Source organism: Cotesia glomerata, linkage group LG5 (assembly GCF_020080835.1).
Source record: "Cotesia glomerata isolate CgM1 linkage group LG5, MPM_Cglom_v2.3, whole genome shotgun sequence".
Lineage (NCBI taxonomy): Eukaryota > Metazoa > Arthropoda > Insecta > Hymenoptera > Braconidae > Cotesia > Cotesia glomerata.
In genome coordinates, this window is record NC_058162.1 from 13,820,034 (window position 1) to 13,838,460 (window position 18,427).

Here is an 18,427-nt window from a genome sequence, read left to right on the forward strand (position 1 = left end):
ATAAATGAACATCTTTTTAATGTTGAGAAATTTCCAAGTAAGTTAACCTATATTATTTCATAATAAGTTTTACAAAAGTTAGGTAAAATCGACATTCCATACGCAGTTATGCAAACTATATATAAGTCGATACGCATGCCTAAGACAAGCCTAACTGTCGAGGCATATGAACATATAAATAACTGGTAATTACTAATAAAATATAAAATATCATTAAAATCATTATTACTTTATAGATTCTGAGAGTTCATTTACGAGTATTCACAATAAAACAGCAAATAATGCAAAATTATCTTTAAAGCGAACAGCTGCTGTTGGTAATTGTTAAAATTTTTTTTTTATTTAATTAAAATATAGTATATTTTGAGTAATTAATTAAACTGGATTATTTCAATTTAATATGTAGCTAACCTGAGTGGTGCTGAAGGAAAAATACCGAAAAGGTCTCAAAAAGAGAACTTAAATGATAAATTTAGTGAACTTAAAAGCAAAATGACTTCAGAGCAACGTAATGATTATATTATATTATATTATAACGTTGTATTCAATAATAATCATTGTTTTTGTTATTTTTTATTTTCTTTGACCGATTGTTTTTTTTCAGAGATTGTAATCGAGTACATGGAATTAAAGTTTTTGTCGGTAGAAGAACAAATTACAAGTGCGAAAAGGAGCATTTTGTATGATATTGGCCAGAAGTATCAAACACACTCATCTCATCATAAATCTAATAATTCAGCGGCATCGACAAAGCAAGCAGACGAGTCCTGGCAATCAAAAATTGATGTTTCGTTCCCTATCAAAGACTTGGAAATTTTTAAATCATTTGATAAGGATTTGAAGATCAATATCGAAATGAGAAATGTTGTTGTAAATATATATCTTCACTTAAAATAATATTTAAATCTATTTTTTGTGTGTACAATATCGAATAATTGAACGTATAAATATTTTCTATTCTTCACAGAAAACTATGTTGAATGCCTGGACTTGTGGAGGCTGTGACTATGATAAAGACATCGAAAAAATTATGTCAGTTATTAAAAAAAGAAATACAAATTTTATACAGCGGAGTTGAACGAGTAACGAAAAGTGTTGGAAAGGAAAATATCAAGGCTACTGAAGTTTTTTCATTGATTCGAGGTTAGTGTTAAATCATAATTATATTTATGTTTTGGTTATTATAATAAACATTAAATTAAATAATACAGAGTTCATCGAAAACAAATATTCTGACCAAAGAAAAACCATAAAGATTATCAGGGTCATAAGTACGTATCTATCCGGAGCTGGAGTTCGTGACGGTGGAAGACTAACACGTCCAAAAGATTAAATAAAATAATCTCTATTTATTTCAGTCACTTAAAATTACGATTATTAAATTAAAAAAATCATTAAATAGATCGAAACTAAATTTTTTTCCCTAAGGTTTGGATCAACCCCGTTTTTTGTGTTCCCCAAGGCCTGGAATGGCCTATAATTTTTATTCTTCAAGGCTTCAATCAACCCTGAATTTTTGTTCCCCGAGATATGGATCGAATCTGGATTTTTGTTTCCCAAGGCTTGAGTCAACCCTGGATTTTTGTTTCCGAAGGCTTGAGTCAATCCTGGATTTTTGTTCCCCGAGATATGGATTGAATCTGGATTTTTGTTTCCCAAGGCTTGGATCAACCCTGGATTTTTGTTGCCCGAGACTTGGAACAACCTTTGTTTTTTCGGCTTCTAAGGCTTGGCTCAAGCCTGTTTTTATTATTTGCCAAGGCTTGGGGACATAGTTATCATCCCAGGCCTGGACCGATCCTTGGCCCGTTGTTCAGCCAAGGCTCGTGCCAAGCCTTACCCAAGGCTGGTGACGCTTGGCCCAGGCTTGGTCCCAGCCTTGCCCAGTTGTTCTTTCTTACCTGGGTAGTAAACCTTCGACCCTTGATTCTGTTCAGTGAATTTATGTTCAGTGAATTTAAAAAAGAACTAATTCTATGTTCAGTGAATTTAAAAAAGAACTTGAGAGGTGTCAAGGGACACCCGGATGGAACGAAGTTCCTTTAGATTAATTAGTAAAGGAATTGTAAGAAAATTATCCATTGAAAACTTTACATTTAAAGAAAAAACGAGTGAGCCTCACAGGCATAAGGTCACAATAGAAGTGAAACTTTTTTAATCGTTAAGTTGTATATATTATAGTTATATTCATAATATTGCATCTCATATTTTGAAAAACAAAAGAAAATAATTTTATCAACTACCCGGTATTTGAGAAATAAAACACAAAAGTTTGAATAATACAAAAATGCAGGCCTGATAACGCTAATTTATTAAAAAAATTGTGTAATTGAATAAAAAAAAAATAGGAATACGGTTGACCCTGACGGCCATCCTTGCAACTTCCCGCCAATTCTATACCTAAACGATTGAAATTGCACTTATGACGTTTTAGAGCTCTCCGATAGAAGTTTTGTATGCTTTTGTATGCTTTTGTATGCTTTTGAGCTCTTCGATAGAAGTTTGATAAAACACTATTTTTTTAATTTTCAAATCGCAATAACTTTTGAATGAATGAACCGATTTTCACGCGAATGGTAGCATATGACGCAGTTTTTTAAGCTTTATAAAAATGTTTGGGTTTATATTGACAGAGTGAAAGAATTCGGAGTAATTTTGAAAAAACGCATTTTTAGGTTTTCTTTCGTCAAAGATAACTCACGAACAAATTAACCGATTTTGACCGGACTGGCGGCGATCGATGTGGCTTGATGTTAAGAGCTGATTAGTTTTTGAAATTGATCGGTAATGCCGTTTAAAAGTTATTCCAAAAAAACCAATTTTAAAAAAATTATTTTTTGTAGTTTTTTTGCGATTTATCAAAATCTATTGGTCTGAATCGATTCAAAAAGTATTAAAAAACGAAGTTTGGTCAAGCTCTTTCAAAAGGCACAAACCACAATAAAATCGGTCAAGCTTTTCAACAGTTAGGAGAGGTTTACTTAAATCCACACACACACCGTCGCGGGAATAGTTAGGGAATCTTTCTATGGACCTCGAAACGTCAAGATTCGATGAAAACTCGATTTTCGTAAAATAGTGAAAAACAATGAAAGCGTGAAAACAATAACTTTCCGATTTTTGAAAATCTTCGATTTTCTTAGCGGGAAGTTAAAAATGATAATTAAAGGAATTATTGATTTAAATTAAATGATCTGGAGCTCAATAACATAATAATAATAAATATCATCTTTACTATTATATTTATCATCAATTCAGTGTGACCATTAAAATTAACCATTTTTTAATATTATCTTTATTATTATTATTTTTTTTATTATTTAGTGTCATTATCATATTGATGTTAGTAACGATAACAATTCGTAAACTTATAAATATTCGTATTATGTAAGGAATATCATCGTTTCAAACTTCGCTCAATTAACCTACAGGCAACAATCATCAAGACGTTTGTAGTATCTGTACATTGCTCGAACAGAATTACTCAGATCTTGATCAGCTGACTTTTCCGAAAAAAGCAAAATCAAACAATTCTAACTCTTATAAGTATTGACTCTAATTAATAAATGCAATTGAATTAGAAGAAAATATATCTAGAAAAATACTTATGGAAAGTTGTTTAATAATTAATTCCAGGGATTTTATATTAAGAAAAATTTTCACATCAAAAGTTGTATTTTTCCCGCGGAAATTGAATGTTTATATAGTTTTAATATAAATTGTTTAAAGGATTAAAGTAACACTTTTCGTACAATATCTAGCAGCATTAATGGAATTTTATATAAATAAGCCGCGTATACTCTTTAGCTTAGATTGATACACTAAATTATCAATTGTAAGCTTTCAATATCACATAAATTAAAAAAAAAATTTTTACATTTTTGTAGTTGTGATAGTTGTAAATTTGAATTTAATACTTTAATACCTAATAATTTAAAAACAATATCAATGATAATAATAATAAACCAATATTATCAATTTATTTTTACCATTATAAATATTTTTAGTATCATCCTTATTGTCATTGTTAATATTGTTGTTATTATTATAATCACAATTCGTAAACATAAATAATAATCGTATTTTGTAAGAAATGTATGGATTTGGCGGAGTTCGCGGTTTTCACAACTCAATTACCAATACCCTAATTGTCCAAATATTATATATTTATTCTCTATAAACTTAAACTATTACAATCGTTGTATGAAATAAATAATGAAATCAGTTAATAATTGCGTCCGAGCGGGCTACAGCTGTAGCGTGTGTTAAGAATATATAGCGTCGTTGTAATCTGGTCTTGCGGTTAGAATCTGCTTCCGCGGTTTCCGCTGTTGCACGATGTCGCCACTACCTTGAGCACTGACGTGCCCCCTCATGGTAATGTTTTCTTGGTAACTGGTTCTGAGTCCAAGCATGACCAAGGGTAAACTCTGAGTCGATGGTCGTTCTGGTTTGCACATTAATGCAGCTTTCAGTGTTCGGTGCTATCTTTCAATGATACCATTTGATGCTGGGTGATTAGCCGTTGTTCCCACTTTTGTGGCTCTGGTGAACCTAGCAAGTGCTTTAAATAGACCAGACTCAAATTGAGTTCCCTGGTCTGTTGTAATGGTCAACGGTGTGCCGTAGTGTGATATCCAGTTACTTAGGAGTGCTTTTGCTACTGCTTTCGCCGTCATGGTTTTCATGGGAACTCCGACTGGCCAGCGTGAAAATCTGTCGATTATTGTTAGACAATAACGGTATCCCTCTACTTCGGGGAGGACGATGATGTCGATATTTATGTGATTAAATCTTGAAACCGGGACTTCAATGCTCGTGTGTGGTAGTCTGCTGTGACGTTGAACTTTTGCTTTTTGGCATTTAATACAATCTCTGGACCATCTTAATGCGTCTTTTGTGATGCCGGGCCAGATTTATTTTTCATTTATCAATTTGCTGGTGTTTCTGCCGCTTGGATGTGACAATCCATGTATTACATCAAATGCGACTTTTCTTAAATCAGTTGGTAAGTACGGTCTCACGACTACTGTGGATATATCGCAGTACACCGGAATGTTGGGTTCAATGTTCAGTCGATGCATTTTTAGTGACTTATTTGATCTGATGATGTCTTGAAGTTCCTCGTCCGTTTCTTGGCTGGTTTTTATGGTCTCAGCATCAAGACGAGTGGGCATGTTAATCACATTTACGCGAGAAAGTGCGACGGCCACTACTTTTTCTTCAGCCTTCACATATCGAATTTCTGTTGTGAACTGGGAGATATAACAGAGTTGGCGAGCTTGTCTCGGTGATGCTTTTTGTGGTTTTTGTCGAAAGGCATACGTAAGAGGTTTGTGATCGGTCTTAATCGTGAATGTACGACTTTCCAGGATATCTTGAAAACATTTTATTGCCGCGTAGATCGCCAGCAGCTCGCGATTATGTGCTGTATCTGGTTTCTGTGTCACTCAATTTTCTTGAGAAGAATCCTGCCGGTGTCCAGTTGCCGTCCACAAACTGCTCCAATGCCGCTCCTATTCCTATGTCTGATGCATCCGTAATTAGAGCGAGTGGTGCTGTGTTTGATATAAACTTGGTGAGTGCAATAGACGCTATGCTGTCTTTGCATTTCTCAAATGCTTCCTCAGCTTCTTAGGTCCATTGGATGCGACGGTCATTTTTCTTAGAGTCTTTCAAGTAGTTATTTAACGGTATTTGTATTTGTGCTGTATGTGGTACCAAACGGCGATAGTAGTTGATTGAGCCTAGAAAGGTTCTCAATTCTCTGATCGTCTTTGGTTTTGTAAAATTTTTTAATGCTTCTACACGTTCATAGGGGGGTTTATTACCGTCATTGTTGATCGTGTAACCCCAAGGTACGTCACTTCTTCTCGCCCAATCATGCATTTACTTGGATTTATGACGTACGCGTGTTTGGGCAGTCGCTCGAACAGAATTCTTGTGTGTTGTAAATGTCCTTCATGGTTCTTCGACTTTACAATTAGATCGTCAACAAATGCCTCGGCGAAATCCAGGTATCTGAGTGCATTATCGATAATGCGTTGAAAAGTCCGACCGGCGTTACGAATTCCATATGGCGAGTAGAGGTGTTCATATGTACCAAACAGTGTAATTATCGCTGTCTTTTCTATGTCCTCCTCAGCCATTGGAGTTTGGGCGTACACTCTGTACAGATCGTACACGAATAGAACTGTTGTGCCTGGCGGTAGCTAGATCACGTTTTGTATTGCCGGTGGTGGGTAACTGTCTGGAATTGTTTGAGCATTTAATTTGCGGTAGTCACCGCACCAATCTCCAATCACATGATTTCTTTTTTCGAAGTAAAATTGGGCTCGCCCATGGGCTTTTTGATGGACGTATGACTCCTTCTTTCAACATTGAGTTGATTTATTTTTCGGCAGCTTCCAATTTCTTTCCCGCTAACTTCCGAGGGCGTTCCCTCACCGCTTGTCCCGTTGTTAGTATGTGATGCTCGATTTTCGGATTAATATCTTTTCGTCATCTCGTTCTCGGCTTCGTAATGTCAATAAATTCCTCTAGGAGGTATTCCTGTGCGTATTTGTTTTGCGGTAATTGACTAGTGCTGAGGGTAGAGATTCCGTATTCAGCTGCTTGTTTAAGCTTTCCTGGTATTTCGAGAGATGTCTTTGGATCTATCAGTCTTCTTCTTTAAAGATCAATCACCAATCCATAGTGAGCGACCAGATCTGCTCCTATGATTGGGGATTTTACGTCGGCTATAATGAAATTCCAATCAATTTCTCGTCGAAGTCCTAACTTTAGTGTGATGTGGTGTTTACCTTATGTATTTATTACTGTTAAATTAGCTGCATATAATTTGTGTTATGTTTGATTTAATTTATGCTTGATAGATTGTCAAGTTAGATGATCAAGGTATGACAGATACAACAGATCCTTAGTCTATCAGGAATCTTTGATAAGTAGCTTTATCGTATACATGGAGGCGTAGTTCACGATTTCTGTCACTGTCGCCTTCAGCCTCCGTAGACGAAAGTGTTTTTAGTTTTCCGGTGTGTGGTATGGGTTTCTTGTACACCATGGTCATTGGCATTTGTACGCAGCCTCCCCAAACTTGTGATGATAGTAGCATGTACCAACTGGGGAGCGGAATCGCGGTCTTGATCTGTTGTCTTGGAATGTTGCTTTTTTTGTCCCCCGTAATTGTCTGACACTCTTGTCTGTAGCTCTAATATCATGTTTTCCAATTTAATAAATCGGTCGTCACTCTGCTTCGCTGGTGTATTTTTTATTGAATGTACTTGCTGATTAGATCTAAATCTTGTTGATCTAGATCTTGGTCTTGTTAATCTAGATCTTGGTCTTGTTAATCTAGATCTTGATCGTGATCCTAATCTAGATCTGGGCTGTCTGATTATTTTTTCAATTACGGAAAAATTCCCACTGAGTAGGTTCCCCCCTTTCCCCTATCCGTTCTTTCCCAACTCCCTTAAAATTTGCTTTGATATGGCAAATATGGCCATTTCGTGAACTCCGCCGTCCATCTTACGGCAACAAATAAACATCTTATTTGTGAAATAACTACTTCTATACTAAATAGAATTTCTACCCCCTAGGGATTTTCTGAAAGTACAGTTTCTGAAGAACAGAAACGTACTACAGAAGTAGATATACAAGCGTTTGATCCAGATCAGGTTTAAGATCAAGATTGATCATGATCCAGATTCAGATTAAGATCAAGATCAATATCTGGATTAAAAAATCAAGATCTAGATTATTGAGATCTTATAGATCTAGATCTAGATGAAAGAGATTAAAATCTAGATTTCCAAGATGAATATACTAGATCTAGATAATGAAGATCAAGATCTAGGTCTCGATCAGGATTTTGATCTAGATTATGATTATGATCTCGATTAAGATCAAGATAAAGAGTAAGATCTTAATCCAGATCTAGATCTAAATCAAGATCAAAATCTAGAGCAGGATAACAGTAAGATCTAGATCAGGAACATATGGGCAATTTTTTTTCAAGACTCGGCCCAAGCCGATTATAGCGACCCAGATTTTTAGATTTTAAATTTTTTTTTAAGGGGAACAACCTCCCGATAATAGAAAAGTATGAAACTATTGTTAAAAAAAAAGGTGGATACGCGACGGAAGCTTATGCGCTGTGAGCACGTGTGTATAATAATTATATATGTCGCTGTATAACGTGTTATAGGTGTGGTGCTGTAAGCGCTTAATGCATCCAACGCGAACGCACCCAAAGATATTTTACATCCTGCATTTACACATGCCGGAGTGCGTTGGAATTATTTTTACGTAAAGTATAGCTTAATGGAAATAGTTTTCCATGAAAAAATAAATGCAGCCAACGTAATATTAAAGTTGGTACTGTAGAATAGATGAAGTAAACTAAAATCTTACAGACTCTCACAAATGTTAATAAAATAAAGTATCTTGTCTGCAATTATTTTGTTATTTATTCACTTTTAATTTCCAACAAAACAGTATTGAAATTAAATGATCAATTTTTTGAGTTACGAAAATTATCAAATTTTTTTCGACGATTATATGAAATATGATTTTGATTGATAATTTAGTTTATTGATCTTAACCGAAGAGTATGCGGCTTATTTATATAAAATTTTTTTAATGCAACTAGATATTGTACGAATATTGAAGATTAATTTATTAATATTACAATTTTAGGAACATTTAATTTTCGCGGGATTTAATTTTTGCGGGAAAGATACAAATTTTGAATTAAACATTTTTTTAATTACAAAAAATGTTGATTTTTTTTTTATTATAAAATCTTTAGAATTAACTATCAAACAACTTTACATGTGAATTTTTGAAAATTATTCATATTATCTTCTAACTAAATTTTATTTAGTAACAACAGTCAACTTAAAAGAGCTAAAATTGTTTGGGTTTGCTTTCATAAAAATAGTCAGCTAATCAAAGTCTTAAGGTGCAATTTCATGCTGACGCTTGACGCGGGCTTAAAGCGTCAAATGAGCTTAAATTGTATATAGTTTCGACTGGAGCGCCCTCTTAAATTAATGCAGCGTCAGTCAAAACTAAACATTGTTTAGGTCGTAAGAATCAGCGTCACGCGTCAGCATGAAATTGCACCTTAAGGAAGTCCTTTCGCTCCAGTTGAGTCATAACAACTGTAGTAGTAAATTTTTAATAAATTAAAATACAAAACCCATAAAAATTCCCAAAATTAAAAAATAAATAGTGTTAGGAGATGTTGAGGTGGTTAAGAGGTGGTAAATGAAGCAGCGCGGTTAATTTAAACTTAGATTTATTTTAAATCTTATCACAAATTATGAATACTGGAATAAATCTTAAACAAAAGTTGCACTGAATATAGGCTCGTGGCAGTAAGTGACAGCCGTCGTGAAAGAGTTTCGTCGGATGCGTGACCCTTCGTTGATAACCTTCTGGTGTAAACTTAGAAGGCGCGGGGTCCCTTAGAAATGCTCTTCTAAGCAAGATGATGCCCTATTTTCTTAGAGCGAACTCGAATTGCACCAGGAGGTGTACTTAAAATAACGGCTGCGAGAAGAGCCTCTTACTTAAAAGTTTTCTCACTGATGTGTAAAGGTTAGACTTCTTATTTTGGATGTTAACTGTTTAATTGCACAATAAAAACTGAAGCGGTGGCACTTGGCGCCTGTATTTATACTAAAGCCGGGAGGCCCAGAACGTTCTGGTAAGCATGCGCAGAAATCGATTTCTAGAACGATGCCTGATACTTTTCTAGAGAGAGATCGATTTCTCGAAAATCACTAGATAGAAAGCGCTTCGAGTCTTTAGGCGGGAGTTTGAATTAAAATTATGCTAGAGATGGCGCCATTACTTAACTTATTAGAAAAGGAGACTAAAGATGTCGCCGCTACTTGATAAATCTCAAACATTACCGCCCGCCTTCGTTAACGAAAATTAACGAATGTGTTCTCAGAGAGAGTCTTGATCTGTAGGCAGTGGACAGAGTTTGGTGATTGGCCTGGTGTTGGTAGAAGTCTGAGTTCTGATGACAGCGACTCTAATCAGATTATCTGCACCTTGATGTGTCGTAAGAACTCGTCCGAGAGGCCATTTACCAGGAGGATATCTTTCGTCCGCGATGAGAACAATGCTTCCTTCGCGAATGTCATTTGAAGGTGTCTTCCATTTGTGGATGACTTGATATCTTTGAAGACACTGCTCCATCCATTTATTCCAGAAGCTCTCTGTGATTTGCCGTATGAGGTGCCATCGATTGAGCTTTAAGATTTTTCTGTTTTCTAGAGAAACTTCAGGAATTACAGTAGATGGTCCTCCAATGAGGAAATGACTAGGTGTTAATACTGAGAGATCATCAGGATCATCAGAGATGGGACCGATATATATAGGTCGTGAATTAAGAACAGCTTCAATTTGTGTTAATAAAGTCGTCATTTCTTCATAAGTGAGATGATTCTCTCCAATCGTACGAAGCAGATGACTCTTAACGGATTTAACGCCAGCTTCCCAGTTCCCTCCAAAGTGAGGAGCGGAAGGTGGGTTAAAAATCCACTTGGTACCATCGTTACTGATGAGATGAGCTATTTGCTGAAGTTCTTTTGATGATTCGGAGAACATTGCTTTGAGCTCTGAATTAGCTCTAATGAAGTTGGTCCCGCAATCACTTCGAAGAGTTGCACAGATGCCCCTTCTGGCTGTGAATCTCTTATAGGCAGCGAGGAATCCAGAAGCAGCGTAGTTGGTAACGAGCTCAATATGAATAGCGGAAGTGGACAAACAGACGAACAATGCAATATATGCCTTATATTTGCGAGCACCTTTTCCTCGCCAGGTCTGAATTATAAGGGGGCCAGCGTAATCCACTTCTGAATGTAAGAAAGGCCTTGCTGGGGTTACTTTATCTATTGGTAGTCTTCCCATGAGCTGACATGCTCTTTTCTGACGATATCTAGCGCATCGAGCGCATTTTAGTACGATAGATTTAACTAGCGAACGCCCACTGAGTATCCAGAAGTGGTTTCTTGTGTAGGTTAATGTATCTTGAACTCCTCCATGAAGGGTCTTTCGATGAGCGTCAGCAATAATGATTTTAGCCAAAGGGGAGTCCTTTGGGACGATTAATGGATGTTTTGCATCCATAGGAAGCGTTGAATTCTGTAACCGTCATCCAAGTCGTAATAAACCTTTACTGTCAATAAATGGTGTTAATTTGGCCAGAGAATTGGAAGATGATAATGATTGTTTTTTCAGAAGCAGTTGATACTCTTTGGAGAAGGACTTTTGTTGTAATAGTTTTATCCAATAGATTTTTTCAGTTTCTAGTTCCTCTGGTGAAATTGGGAATATAGAGTAAACCTGTTTATCCGGTATCAGGCGTTTTCATCCTCGGACAAAATATCCCCGACAAAATATCCCCGACAAAATATCCTCGACAAAATATCCCCGGACAAAATATCCTCGAGACAAAATATCCTCGTGACAAAATATCCTCGTGCCAAAATATCCCCAATAAAATATCCCCGGACAAAATATCCCAATAAAAAATATCTCCGACACGATTATTCGCGTTTGTGTTAGTTTATTATCGAATAAATACACACAAAAATCATGTTAAAAGAGCGCAACACGATTACCCGCGTTTGTGTTAGTTTATTATCGAATAAATACACACAAAAATCATGATTATATGTTGTTTCAAAATTTAAATCAAGGGGATTATATACGTGACTGAATATCTTAAGGGGATTATTTTTGGATTATATACTGGATCCTTAACCAACTGAATATTGAATGACAATATCCCCAACATTAAATCATATGTTAGTTCCCGATAATTCGTATTTTATTAGGGATATTTTGTCGAAGATATTGTGTCACGGGGATATTTTGTCGCGAGAATATTTTGTCACGAGGATATTTTGTCCGGGGATATTCTGTCGAGGATATTTTGTCGGGGATATTTTGTCCGAGGATGAAAACGCATGGAACCGTTTATCCGTTGTCTCCAATAAAAGGCGACTCGTTTACAAATGACTGTTTTGCGGATTAATTTGATGAAACTGGAGAAACGAGTAAGTAAATAATTGTTGGGCTGTTGCATAATTCCAGTAGCTACCTGTACTGATCGTATTTCCTGATCAGCAGCTTTGACAGAAGATAAATTAAGGCTTGGCCATTGATCTTCGGGTTCTATCAATCATTTAGTCCGTACCACCATTCTGGATGACTGAGTAACTGTTGAGGAGTTAATCCTCTCGTTGCACAATCTGCTGGATTTTCCTTCCCAGATATGAAGCGCCATCTAGCTGCTGGAATCGCTTCCTGGATGAAACAGACTCGGTTACGTACGAACTCCTTCCACTTGGAAGGATGAGCGTTGATTCAAGTATAAACTATTGATGAATCGGTCCAGAGATGAATTTGTACGTCGGATGAAACCAAGGTTCTCATTAGATTAGTTATTAGTTTTACAAGAAGTACTGCTTCTGATAGTTCTAAACGTGGAATAGTCAAACGTTTTAACGGAGCGACTTTGGTTTTAGACGATAAAAGAGCCGTTCTAGATTGTCCGTTGGAGTCGGTGGTTTTGATGTAGACTGCTGCTGCCAGAGCGTGTTGAGAAGCATCACTAAATCCGTGTATCTGAATAGATTGATTTTTAGCGTAACCAATCCATCTGGGAAAGACTAAACTTTCAATTTCAGTCATACTATTGATGAAAATTAACCACTCGTTAGCGATTGAAGAAGGTAATTGATCATCCCAGCCTATCTTAATGGTCTACAGCTTTTGCATGATGAGTTTCGCAGTGATCATGATTGGTGACAGTAAGCCATTTGGATCAAACAGATGAGCAATCGTGGAAAGGATAGATCGCTTAGTGAATACCTTTTCAGCGGGCTTGAAGACAGGAAAATGAAAGGTATCTGTCACTGAATTCCACGACATTCCTAGGATGTGGATATCAGACTCTGGATTCAGAAAAACAGTGGTAGAAAATAGATGCTTACTGGAGTCAATGCTTTGGAGGACTTCCTTGTGGTTGCTGAGCCATTTCTGTAACGGAAAGCCGCCCGCCATGCACAATTCGTTGACTTGCTTCGCTGTTTCTTTAGCTTCTTTTATTGTATCTGCTCCTCCGAGAACATCAACAACGTACCGTCCAGAAAGTAGCACTGGAACCGCCTTGGGGTATTTGGATCCTTCATCACGGATGAGTTGTAAGATAGTGCGCAAGGCAAGAAAAGAAGCGGCTGAAATCCCGTAGGTTACAGTGGTTAAATGATATTGGATGATACGGTATTGATGATCTAACCATAAAATCCTTTGAAAATTCCAATCGTCTGGATGAATCTTGATTTGTCGATACATCTTCTCTATATCCGAAGTGAAGACATATTGGAAGAGTCGAAACCAGATTAAGACTTCAAACAAATCCCTTTGAAGCTTCGCACCAGTATGCAGAAGATCCTTTAATGAAACTCCAGACGTAGTTTTGTTTGATGCATTAAACACAACGCGAAATTTGGTAGCCAGACTGCTTCCTCTCAATATTCCATGATGAGGAAGATAATACACTGGTTCTGGCTCCGGGTCAGCGGTAGGAATCGCTTGCATGTGTCCCAATGATTCATATTCCGTGAGAAACTTAGTATAAGCTTCCTTGTAAGAGGGTTCAGTTTCCATTTTCTTGGTTATTCGATTAAGCATCCTGTTGGCAGCGTCTTTGGATCGTCCAAGAGAGTTGGCTGGACTTTGAAAAGGAAGTCTTACGATGTAGCTTAATCCTTGGGGGTCTTGTTGTACAGTTGATTTATAATGATCTTCACACGCTTGCTCATCAGGTGACAGTAGTTGATTAACTTGTGGTATTTCATCTAGCAGCCAAAAACGATGATTTAGATCATACAACTCTTGATCGATGGTCGTATGAAAACTCTGATGTGCTGTAGGCTCTATGTTGGGGTTGCCACATGGTCCAAACAATATCCAACCAAATATCGTGTTCTGAGCAGTTGGAGTATTAGCTGGTCCTTGCTTGAGTCCATCTTCGAGTATTTGTCCGTAATAATCAGCTCCGATGATGATATCGATGGGACCTGGAGACTGAGTAGGATCAGCTAACGTCAACTCCTTTAAGTGAGGCCACTGCTGATAATCTGTTCCAATAATTGGAATGGACGCTGTCAGTTTTGGCAAAACATGAGCAGAAAAATGGCAAACTTTGATTGAATTTGATTTTGATCTGAGGAAACAAGAAACTAGTCCTTGAGTCTTTCCAACTTTGGTCGCTCCAATTCCTATTAAAGGAATATATGATGATTTCTTTGGTAAGTGTAATTGCTGGACCAGCCTGGCTGAGATGAAGGATATTTGTGACCCAGGATCCACTAAAGCTCTTGCAGTCAGATTATATCCAGAATCTGAACATACGATGACCTGAGCTGTGGCTAGTAGAGTAATAGAGTTGGGTGTAGTTTTTCTTGATGTATCACAATGGGCTTGAAGAGGCTGCTTTGAAATGTTATCCTTATCTTTCGTGATGGAACTAACTTCGTGAATCGTTGTATGATGTTTTCTACCACATCTGATACATCTTTTCGTTGATTTACACAAGGCTGCTCGATGATGTCCTAGACAATTGTAACATAACTTATGCTCGGCTATTATCTCAACACGTCGAGCTTCAGTCGCGCGTTGATAAGTGGGACATTTTGTAATGTAGTGTTTCTCTGGACACAAAATGCACGTCTGTTGCTGTTGAGCAGCACCTGAAGCGTGGTAGGCGTGAACGGGCTTCTTCCTTGGTTTACAGATTTGGTTGGATTAGATTTTTCAAAGGCTTGTAAAGATAAGATTCTTGTCATCAAGAAATCTGTCAATTGAGACCACGTAGGAGGTTCTCTTGATGACCCTAGATGATACTCCCAGGCCTTTACGGTTTCTGAATCGAGACGTTGGACAGTGATGAAGACCAAGATGTCATCCCAATGATGAACTGGACGTTCTAAAGTTTCCAACATACGATAATGTTGAGTGACAGAAGAATACAATGCTTCTAGTTCCGAGGCAGATTCCTTCGACATGCATTTGAGTGAGAATAGAGCGTTCACGGAAGCGTTGGTCAAGAGACGCTTATTTTCGTAAAATGACACCAGAGCTTCCCACGATTTCTTGAAGTTCTCGGCTACCAGAGTCGTGTTTTTTAAGAATTGAGCTGCTGATCCAGTGAGGCTGGATTTTAAATAATGTAGTCGCTCAACGTCGTCGAGAGACTGGCTGCTGATGATTGACGAAACGAAGAAATCTTTGAAAGGTAGCCATTCTAATAATGAACCATCAAAGGTTTTTAATGGAAGCCTAGGAAGCTTGACATGTGCTTGAGGGACCACCACTTTACTCGCTACGGTTTGCGCTGGCGGTTCTAGAGATGATTGTCGCTGCAAACTCTCTTGGCGCAGAATTATCGTCTCCAAGGCTTCCAAATAACCCTGTTGGACTTGCTGATACAAATTGTGACGACAGTAGGAATTGTGGCGGAGTTCTCTTCGTTCGTTACTGTGCAGACGATCTCTGGATTGCTCAATCTCATCATGAGAAACTGAAAATAATCCCCAGTCTTCCTTTAGCTTTTGTTTCTGTTCTTCGATGCTGATGATGGAGTGGCGTTGTCCATTTCCATTCTTTAGTTCATTAACAGTGTCAAGCAGAGTCTTAGATAGAGTTTTCTGCTGACGGATACGCTCCTTGATCGTGTCTAAGCTCATGTTGTTCATATTTACCACACTAACCACGCTCTGCTACCAAAAAAAATGTTAGGAGATGTTGAGGTGGTCAGGAGGTGGTAAATGAAGCAGCGCGGTTAATTTAAACTTAGATTTATTTTAAATCTTATTACAAATTATGAATACTGGAATAAATCTTAAACAAAAGTTGCACTGAATATAGGCTCGTGGCAGTAAGTGACAGCCGTCGTGAGAGAGTTTTGTCGGATGCGTGACCCTTCGTTGAGAACCTTCTGGTGTAAACTTAGAAGGCGCGGGGTCCCTTAGAAATGCTCTTCTAAGCAAGATGATGCCCTATTTTCTTTGAGCGAACTCGAATTGCACCAGGAGGTATACTTAAAAGAACGGCTGCGAGAAGAGCCTCTTACTTGAAAGTTTTCTTACTGATGTGTAAGGTTAGACTTCTTATTTTGGATGTTAACTGTTTGATTGCACAATAAAAACTGAAGCGGTGGCACTTGGCGCCTGTATTTATACTAAAGCCGGGAGGCCCAGAACGTTCTGGTAAGCATGCGCAGAAATCGATTTCTAGAACGATGCCTGATACTTTTCTAGAGAGAGATCGATTTCTCGAAAATTACTAGATAGAAAGCGCTTCGAGTCTTTAGGCGGGAGTTTGAATTAAAATTATGCTAGAGATGGTGCCATTACTAAACTTATTAGAAAAGGAGACTAAAGATGTCGCCGCTACTTGATAAATCTCAAACAAATAGTATATGAGGCAGTTATCGTTGAAATTTTGAAAATTAAAAAAAAAATAGTTAAATACAAAAATTCATTTGACTGTTGTATAAATCAGCTGTTAGTAACCTGTTCGTGATTTGGCAACGCTTTATTTCAGTTGTTTACATTTTCATTTGCACAATATAACCTTAACCGTGTTTAACTTTTTGCAGACAGTGTAAATAAATAAATTAATTAAAAACGTTTAGTCACAAAACCATAACATTCTAATGTCTCATAGCAGGAATGCTAGTATTTTTTAATTATTGTTTTATTTTTTAATTATGAATTATGAAAATTTGTTAACAATAAATTAACTAATAAGTATGCGTGAAAAACATAAGCGCGTTAAAGTTTAGTTTGAATTTATTGAATGGTCTGAAGCTCGCGCGCTACGCAACATTGCCAAATCTTTTGACTCCATTTTATAGTAGGTAACTTGAGAATTTTTTGTGATTTTTAAATATTAATTTCTCGATAAATATATCGGTAACTGATATATTCTATTGCAAAAATATAAACCTGAATATTTCGAAAATCTGACTTTTAGTTTTTTTTTACTTCATCTAATCCCTTACTGATAGTATAATTCGAGAAATTCTACAAACGTCTGATTTTCTCGTAAGACTCTGAACAAATACTAACATTTAAAAATTTTATTTTTTCAAAAATTTGTCCGGTAAAGTATAATTTAAACCTCAATATAAGGACCTTAACTATTCGAAAAAAAATAAAATTTACTCATAATTTAATATTTTTTATTTTACATTGGCGGCGAAAGGACCTCCTTAAGTAATTCTGTTCGAGCGGTGTACAGAACTACGATATCTCAGTAGTAGGTGTCTGTAAATGGCATTTCAATCGAATTGAGCGGAAGTTTCAAACGACGATATTCTTTACATTACAGTTACATTAATTATGAGTTTGACGAATTGTGTTATTTCTTAACAACAATATGATAATAACAATAAATAATCATTAAAACAATAATAATAACGACAATACCATCAATAAGAATAAAGATAACACTGAAAGTTGTCGTGATAGTAACAATAAATTGATGATAACAATAATAGTAATAATGATATTTATCATTGTTAATAATATTGTTTTCAAATTATTAAGCATTAAAGTATTAAATTTAATTTTACAACTACCACAACTACAAAAATGTAAAAATTTTTTTAAAATATATGTAAAATTAAAAGCTTACCATTGATCATTTAGTTTATCAATCTAAGCTAAAGAATGTTCGCGGCTTATTGATATAAAATTTTATCAATGCTTCTAGATATTGTACGAAAAGTGATACTTTAAATGATTTATAATAAAACTTTATAAACATTCAATTTCCGCGAAAAAAATACAAACTTTAAATTAAAAATTTTTTTAAAAACAAAGTGTTAAAATATTTTTTTTAATATAAAATCCCCAGAATTAATTATTAAATAACTTTCCATTCGTATTTTTCTAAATATACTTTCTTTTCATTTAGTTGTATTTATTAACTAGAGTCAATATTTAAGGGCCAGTTTTTCAATCTAGGATATAGTATATTACACACCTAGGGAAGTAAAGTAAGAAATGTCTCAGATCACATGTAATTGTTGGCCGAGGCGAAGCCGAGGTCGACAAACATGTGATCTGAGGCTTTCTTATTTACTTCCCGTGGAGTGTATACTATTTTTTTGCTCGACGAAGGCAGAAAGGGGCAACTTCGTTTAGCGCAGCGGGCTGAAAGTTGACGCTTTCTGCCCGTCGAGCAAAAAAAATTTTATCTAATGATAAGATATATCTATATATTTCATATATATAAACTAGCTGATACCCACCCGCTTCGCTGGGCATACAATAAAATTTTATGTTGTAACCTAGATGAAAAATATAAACAAAATGATTAATTTCAAAAAGAT

General features: G+C 36.2%; 3 protein-coding genes across 3 annotated transcripts; 1 reads left to right on the forward strand and 2 right to left on the reverse strand.

The window, feature by feature from the left end:
- The first annotated feature begins 426 nt into the window (after nt 1-426).
- LOC123265894 lies at nt 427-1,313 on the forward strand. The gene is made up of 4 exons (XM_044729855.1): nt 427-508; nt 605-870; nt 968-1,143; nt 1,212-1,313. Exons 1-3 carry the CDS (start codon nt 493-495, stop codon nt 1,076-1,078), a joined length of 393 nt encoding a protein of 130 aa, XP_044585790.1. The 5' UTR covers nt 427-492; the 3' UTR covers nt 1,079-1,143; nt 1,212-1,313.
- Nucleotides 1,314-9,957: 8,644 nt separating this feature from the next.
- On the reverse strand, nt 9,958-12,714 carry LOC123266024. Its single transcript, XM_044730051.1, has 2 exons — nt 12,478-12,714; nt 9,958-11,160 (listed from the first exon to the last, which is right to left on the reverse strand). The coding sequence occupies exons 1-2, from the start codon at nt 12,712-12,714 to the stop codon at nt 9,958-9,960; spliced, it is 1,440 nt and encodes a 479-aa protein (XP_044585986.1).
- Nucleotides 12,715-12,786: 72 nt separating this feature from the next.
- On the reverse strand, nt 12,787-15,782 carry LOC123266025. The gene is made up of 2 exons (XM_044730053.1): nt 14,896-15,782; nt 12,787-14,809 (listed from the first exon to the last, which is right to left on the reverse strand). Exons 1-2 carry the CDS (start codon nt 15,780-15,782, stop codon nt 12,787-12,789), a joined length of 2,910 nt encoding a protein of 969 aa, XP_044585988.1.
- Between the last annotated feature and the right edge of the window lie 2,645 nt (nt 15,783-18,427).